General features: G+C 42.2%; 1 protein-coding gene across 1 annotated transcript; it reads right to left on the bottom strand.

Annotated features, from left to right (window-relative positions):
- Positions 1-243: 243 nt before the first annotated feature.
- Positions 244-7,308, bottom strand: SLC10A1 (solute carrier family 10 member 1). Its single transcript, XM_075281635.1, has 6 exons — positions 6,944-7,308; positions 4,552-4,762; positions 3,862-4,040; positions 1,852-2,045; positions 523-603; positions 244-374 (listed from the first exon to the last, which is right to left on the bottom strand). The coding sequence occupies exons 1-6, from the start codon at positions 7,306-7,308 to the stop codon at positions 244-246; spliced, it is 1,161 nt and encodes a 386-aa protein (XP_075137736.1).
- Positions 7,309-8,442: the final 1,134 nt, after the last annotated feature.

Here is an 8,442-nt window from a genome sequence, read left to right as displayed (position 1 = left end):
TAGAGTTTGAAAAGATTTTGGAATCACATGAACAGGTGAATGAGCAACCATGAGTATGACACCTCCGGAGTGGATGAGTGAGAAACCATGAATATGGCAACTCAGGACCTGGCGAGTGAGAAACCATGAATATGGCAACTCAGGACCTGGCGAGTGAGGAACCATGAACATGGCAACTCAGGACCTGGTGAGTGAGAAACCATGAATATGGCAACTCAGGACCTGGTGAGTGAGGAACCATGATTATGGCAACTCAGGACCTGGCGAGTGAGGAACCATGAATATCGCAACTCCGGACCTGGTGAGTGAGGAACCATGAACATGGCAACTCAGGACCTGGTGAGTGAGGAACCATGAATATGGCAACTCAGGACCTGGTGAGTGAGGAACCATGAACATGGCAACTCAGGACCTGGTGAGTGAGGAACCATGAATATGGCAACTCAGGACCTGGTGAGTGAGGAACCTTTAACTGTTTGAACAACTCTTCACCCAACACATCTGTAGTCTTCTTATTCTAACACACTGACATGGCGACATTTGTTGTATTAAGATTCTCATCCATGACACCATTATCAACAGAGACATATGGCTTGTGCTGAGCTGCAAGTAATAAAAAAACAAAATATTAATGTTTATTAATACAATAGAACAAATATCTATAATAATAAATCCAAGCCGTGTTATTTTTGAGAAGACTAACAGAAAGAAGCACATCTAGTATGGTGTAAGGTGTACCAATTGTATTATATAGCCCATGTTATTTCAATACACTTGACATCTTAGGTGATGAACACTGTGCTCATGAATACACTGGACTCACAAGGCTAGTGTATTTTTGCTTACCTACTGGTATACAAATGCCAAAATATTTTTTGGGCTATTTGATATACTAGACCACTTATGTTAATAGTAATGTCTACATACAAGGCAATATCCTATACTAAGGACCTGCAAATGTGTAAAACAGGAGTCAGCAATCCCTGACATGCGTGCTAAGAGTGGCATTATTTCCCCGACACTGCAGCACTTGGAACAGGAGGAAGAAGGCAGAGCCAATACTAACACATATTAAAGGGCTAGTCCCATTATGGACACTTATTACTTATAAAGAGGATAGGGAATGAGTGTCTGGTCAGAGGGGCCTAATCACCAGGTCCCCCCAGTGTTTAGAAGGACAGGGGACCAAAAGTGCCCCTTGTGAATGGATCGCCAGTGGGCTTGTACGATCGATGCACCTTTCACTTCTATGGGGCTATTGGGACTGTATTCTCCGGCAGTGCCTACAGCCCCATAAGAGTGAATGCCGGTCACGATCGAACATTTATCCCCTATCCTGTGGATAGTTGATGAATGGCCATATTGGCACAACTCCTTTATCTGTCCGGAGAACGTTCAAACACTAGGGATCCTGACTCCTGGGTGCAGTATTCTTGAGTAAAATATATTTTACAAATGACAGCTGCACCCTGGAGTCTACATCCCCTTTACTTTACACAGGATTAGGTTATTTTATCTTACAACATTGCTGCAACCTGCAACTATTCATTCTCCATACAGCACTGCTGCATCATTCCTTATACAGGAATAAAGCAGGTGCAGAAGTCCTATGTAAAGTATGGAGAGGTTGGTGCAGAATATGTAGCACAGCATTAAAACAGCTTCTGCATTAACCTGTCAGGACTTTTTTCAACCAACAATGGAAGTTTCTATTATATCAATATGGATTACATGACCATAATACTGATGTGTTCTATGCTCTGTATTATAGCCACAAATCCCGTTATATGGATTTCATCAGTATTTATTTATTAATCAGCACACAATATGGATATATGAAAACCTGCTTACCTTTAGCTTTTATTTTGTCTCGTAGGCGGAATACAAAGATGAGAACAAGACCTAGTAAAATCTGAGATACAGCAAAAAGCAAAGGAAATAGGATGTAGACGCCAAGGACTTCAGCATCAAAAGAAATTTTTAGAATCGTGGCGCAGAGTTGGGCATTTTGGCATCCAGTTTCCATGCAGATGGTGCGTTTAGCTCTGTAGATGCAGAAGGTACAAAAAGTAAAAGAAATACAAGATGATGTGGTATGATAGCAGGTACGGAGGAGGCCACACACAGCAGTTTCTAAATGGGAAGGGAGGATACCATAGGCAAGTTGGTGATCACATGGGAACTTAACCTTTAAATACTATCATGGTGTCTATCATACACCCCAATCATACACATATCCTTATGATAGACACCATGATAGTACTTAAGAGTTAATAAAACCTTTGGGGCCACACGGTGGCTCAGTGGTTAGCACTGCAGCCTTACAGCGCTGGAGTCCTGTGTTCAAATCCCGCCAAGGGCATAAAACCATCTGCAAGGAGTTTGTATGTTCTCCCCGTGTTTGCATGGATTGCCATCCCATATTCCAAAGACATACTGATAGGGAACAATGTGCATTGTGAGCTCTGTGTGGGGCTCACAATCTACATAAAAAAAAAAAAAAAAAAAAAAAAGAGTTAATAAAACCTTTAGAAGTGGAAAGCAGCTAAAGAATAAAGCCTGATACATGACAGCTAGTAAAAGTAGTAGCATCCTGGACACACAGACATCACATACAGTATATATTACTAGGAAGGACACACCATGAGCTTAGTTTGAAACTAGGAGCTGGTTGCATACTATACATCAAGAGGTTTGAAAAATAAGGAAAAAATTAAGATTTAGGGCCGTTTAACACATTGGTGGGCTCAGAGCAAAGATTTTGTAAGTGCTCCCACATCACTACCACTTAGAAATACCTGACCAACAAAATTATAATTTTTTTTTTCTTTAAATGTAGATTGTGAGCCCGACAGAGCTCACATGTACATTTTTTTCCCCTATCAGTATGTCTTTTTTGAAATATGGGATGGAAATCCATGCCAACACAGGGAGAACATACAAACTCCTTGCAGATGTTTTTTTGCCCTTGGCGGGATTTGAACACCAGGACTCCAGCGCTGCAAGGCTGCAGTGCTAACCACTGAGCCACCGTGTGGCCCCAACAATAATTATATGACCTCCTCATCGGCCCCACATAGTATGATACCCCTTTGCAACCCTCACAGAGTCCTTAGTGATCCCATACAATATTATGTTCTTTAGTGGCTCATCACATAGCAAAATGCTCCTGCATATAGTACACTAACATGCATTGCTGACACTACTACTGGACTGTAAGCATTAAGGACCCTGGTGCCTTGGTCAGAGTGGCAAGGATTGCCAACCCCCGAAACAAGATCTGGATCAGGCATTTCGTTGTCATACCAGCTGGGAGCCTATTGAAAGCTCCCAGGCTTGTCTGGCATCAGTTTGTTTTATGCAGCCTGTCATACACATGCTGATATTTAGCAATGCATTGACATTGCATTAGTAATCAGACCCCTAGAGTGCAAAAAAAAAAAAAAGAAAAATCAATTGTTGAACTGCTGTTATTTGCAGTTTCACCTATGATAAAAATGTTTATGAAAAGTGATCAAACCATAGACATTCCCCAAAATACTACAACTAAAAAGTACACCTGGCCCTGCAAAAGAAGGATGCCTTATTCATCCTATTCATCCCCACACACAACTATAAAAACCCCTTGTCATAAATGAAGAACACCCAGCAGCAGCATACAGATAAAGACTGGCATTGACTTATTGGGTCTGTGTAGCCATCAAAATAGACAAATAAGAAATGTCATGCTTTTTACACTATATCAGGGTAAACCAAACCCAAATAGACAGTCAGCTTAAAAGTAGGAATTCTAAGGCTAGGTTCACACACAGCAACAATTACTAAGCATTTACAGAGTCCACAGTTTTAGGAGATACCTACTGTTCAGGGAGCCGGAAGATGGAAGCTATGGTATATCCAAGCACATAGCCAAAGAATGGTAAGAGCAGTGACGCTCCAATCATCTTGGGTGAAAAGACTTTAAAAATATTACTTTTCAGACTGAAATAGAATAAAACGAATATCTCCACCATAAGCACAGGCCCAAGGATCTTGCTAACCTATAGGATGACATGATGTAGGGTCATTATCAAGACACAGAGCACACAATAATAAGGTATATGCAAGGATGCAGATCTTTGCTATTCCATAACCTCTAAGGCTAAGTTCACACGGGGGGTGGTGGGGCGGATTTTGGCACAGAGAGTGACGCGGGGAGCAGTGTCACTCTCGGGTCAAAACCCAACTGTCGCGGCTTCCCCCTCTGGAGTCGGCTCAAATGAATGGGCTGGCTTCAGAGGTTGCTGCCAGATGAAGTAAGGGCGGCCTGCTTCTTTTTTTCCGTGAGCGGCAACGTGCCACTCATGGAAAAAAGTAGCCTGGCGGTCCATATAGACCACCATTGTGAGGGGGTGGATTATGACATGGATTACGTGCCATAATCTGCCCCCTCTGTGCCCATGTGAACCGGCCCTAAGATGTTGGCCTTTTATGACACCAACATATTCTACAGGGCTGTACAAAAATACATCCCCGTCCTGCTACCAGCTGAACATCCTTGCTATTCCTTACCTTAATAAAAATTTGTGAGCAACGTGGCCTTTTACTATTCAGGAGTGCACCAAGGAAACAAGGAACTATTGTGATGGTCAAAGAAGTCACAATTTTTTGAAAAGGCACATTCATGTGTAGTGGACCAAGATTCAGTCCAAGACAATAGACGTAGAGAAGCAACGGCATCATTCCCAGGGCAAGTACAGTTGAGCAAACGGTCATCAAAATGCTACAAGAGAGAAATAATCAGATAAGTAAGCCTGGACTGAACTCAACAATTCAACACAATTCTAAGAAGCCAAATACGCCCTCAGAGGTATAGGTATAGGAGGTAGAGAAGAATGGAGGTAGCAATCACTACACGCCCTGGAGCTTCAAGGGGCCCAAAGACCTCTCTACAACATAGGAAGACACCAGACAGTAAGTGAGGCATTATTACATAATTACATTTGCAGCAGGGCCCAGGAGCTTTAAGTTATATCTCTGATCTCAGCTGCATCTTTGATAAACTCAATATGAGAACAGAGCAATTATTCCTTGGAGATATAACATGAACATCCTTGGGGCCTTCCATAGGCTATAGGGTACTACCAGTTGGTGGTATAACCAGAAAGGATATTATGGGTCCAACAAGTTTCCCGTCACTTAAATTGCATCAACATATTCTACAGCGCTGTACAAAGAATGACATCAATTTTACCATAAGAAAGTTGGGATCTTGCAGGATATGGCATACAATAAAGAAGTAACCTATATGCACCAGATAAATTCATCCACTGCCAACAATCACTCAATAACTCATCCTTCTGGCAATTGCAGGAGGTGTCATTGATGCCAGTGATTGACTGCAGTGGTCATATTAAAGATTTTCGTGAGGTCATCACTGTAAGAACGACAGGGACCACAGCAGCAGAGGACTGATGGGTGGCTATTGACTTTTATCTACAATTCTGGACAAACAGTCAGTGGCGTAACTAAAGCCTTGTGGGCCCCGGTGCAATCTTTTGTCCAGAGTCCCCTTCCTCATCCCTACAGCGAATTCTTGATAGTGTGCTAAGGAGTTTAATCAGTCTTAGTGTGGTTCGGGTAATCTGTAGGTTTCCTTGGTTTATGGGCCAGATGGAAGCTGCAATCGCAATACTGATGCCAGTGCTTATGGGCCCCCTAAGGCTCCTGGGCCCTGATACCATTGCACTCTCCAAAAGTTACGGCCCTGAACACACTATACATATTTAACAATGTCTGAAATAAGGAACTCTCTGGAAGCCAAGGATAATTTTCCTAGAGCTCTCCAAGTTCTTTAGCTATGTGCATTTATAGTAATGTTGGCTTTGTAGTATCTGCTGCGGTATTATTCATCTTGGTAAAAGGATTATTGCAATACTAAAATTAGAGAATTTTTCTGAAACTTTAATATTTTATCCTATCAATATTAGATCAGTCCCCCCTTTTTAGGAGATTTAGCTTTTTTTCTTTTGGTATCTAGGATGTTTGAAGAAATATTCTCATCCCCTTTGGGTCCCCTGCTCCCCCTGATACCTCTACATAAGAAAATTTTTATTTGCGGGAAGTCTTCACCCTTGGGAACAGTTATGCAGTTCACCTCATACAGTATAATGCTTTCTTATGCCTCTTACACAGTATATTGACCCCTCATGCTCCTATACAATATGATGCCCACTCAGTGTCCCACCACACACTGTATAATGACCCTCTCGCTGACACCACACACAGTATAATGGCCCACAAGTTCCTCCACACAGTATATTGGCTCCCTCATTGCCCAAACATGCTCAATAATGTCCCCTTCAGTGCCCCCACAGGCAGTATAATGGCCTTTCCGTGCCCCTATACAAAGCAATGTCTGGGTACCAAGTGGTGAGATGTTTCATTACTCACTGCTTCCATTTTCTCCTCTGCTCTATGGTCTGATAAGGTAACTGGAGAAAATGGGGACACAGCAGGTTGCTCTATCACCATTGTCAGACGTTTATATGGTGACATTACTTATGTCTGGTTCACATCTTCTTTCGGTATTCCGTTCAGGGAGTCCGCTTGGAGACCCCCTGAACGGAATGCCAAACGCATTAAAAACCGGTGAACAATGAAACCACATGGACCCCATAGACTATAATAGGGTCCATGTGTTTTCTGTGTGGTGTCCGCACGAATCATGTGGAGAGGAGTGTAGCTCTTGTACTTTTCTCTCCACATGACTCGTGTGGACACAGTGCAGAAAACACATGGACCCCATTATAGTCTATGGGGTCCATGTGCTTTCATTGCTCACCGCTTTTTAATGCGTTTAGTATTCCGTTCAGGGGGTCCCCAAGAAGATATCCCAAACGTAATACTGAACACAGATGTGAACCAGGCCTTAGATAACTACTTTAACTAGGTTTTCTCTTACCTAAGGTTCATGTTGCCTTTTATAGCAGAAGAAAAGACATTGGATAGATTTCCTCCAGGACAGCAACCGCATAACAGTACAATCAAGGATTCAATAGAACTTAGACGCAAAATATGGGCCAAAGAGAAGGCGGACAGCGGCATGAAACCATATTGCGCTAGCACAGCTATTCCAACTTCTTTGGGCTTCAGGAAATATTTTTTCAGTTCTGAGTATTTCAGAGTACAACCAAATGACATCATAACCATGACCAATAGTAAGATGATACTTGTATCCAAAGCGTAGCCAATAACTTTCTGGCTGAAGTCTGTCACGTTCACACTTCGCTCCTCAAACTCCTGGGTGCCCTCTGTGGTTTCATTCATGATTCCTGAAAGACAAAAATTGCTTGTTTTACTGTGTATAATGTGGAAAAAAAAAATACAACTGAAAACTTCCAAGGTATCCAGAAAAAAAACGGCAACTGTCCATGTAATCGGATGTACTGAATGGGCCTATAGCAGTCTATGGGTGTTGTATTCTAGATCAACAACTTGAATCTTTCGTTGGTCTACATGTGGGGTTTCCTCAACAGATCTGTGTTTAATTTTGGGTAGAAAATATTTTTGCTGTCATTTAGGATAAAGGTGTGTTCACACAGTGGTCACAATGTGGTGGTTTTTTAAACCACCTTGTGCTTGAATTTTGTGGGTTTAAAGTTAGTGTTAGACAGGGTGTTTTTTTTGGAAAAACAACAGTTTTTGTAGCTGGCTTCCATTCATTTTTTGAACGGAAGAGGCAAAACCTACATTTCTCTGTTCTGATGCAGCCACTTCTGCCTTTGGTTCACAAAAATGTATGAAAAACCACAGTGGAATTTTTCCCAAAAATTTTGTGTATGAAACAACCCTAATTGTCACTTATGTTTGTCCCCACACCGCAATACAGATGTGGGCCACATCACCCCATAGGGAATGCAATGGCAAACACCAAACAGCACTGCACCATGTGAATGGATCACAAAAGAATTCATCTTACCAAATGATGTCAGTCAAAGGAATGGAACGTGTGAACAGGTCTCAGAGCGTTCACCTTGCTATATGGTCTCAGTCAGAGGATTGGGCCAGTAGAAAACTCCCTTAATTTCAAAACACCTGGGCCAAATGGGAGGAGTGCTGGTACCAAGGAAACAAAAAAATAAATAAATTGGAAAGATCAGAAAACATTGCAGGAAATCTCCAAGAAGAAAAAAACAAGATGGACCGCACATCCCTATCATATATATTAGTCTAGTGCTTCTCAGCAAAATCTACAATATAGAACATGAGGTTCTTAGTATACATATTGATCAAGGTATATAAGCCCACTAGCCACTTCACAGCAACATCTTTATAGTGGGTCCCTACTGTACTGAGCGCGGCGCTGCACAGCGACCACCACAACAGCAACACAGAGCTCACAGGGAGAGCGACCCAACAGCCCAGCCACCAAACCAAGTCTCCAGGCTCTTGGCCACATTG

This window comes from Leptodactylus fuscus, chromosome 7 (genome assembly GCF_031893055.1).
Source record: "Leptodactylus fuscus isolate aLepFus1 chromosome 7, aLepFus1.hap2, whole genome shotgun sequence".
NCBI classification, from domain to species: Eukaryota; Metazoa; Chordata; class Amphibia; order Anura; family Leptodactylidae; genus Leptodactylus; species Leptodactylus fuscus.
This window is presented reverse-complemented; position numbering and strand designations above follow the sequence as displayed.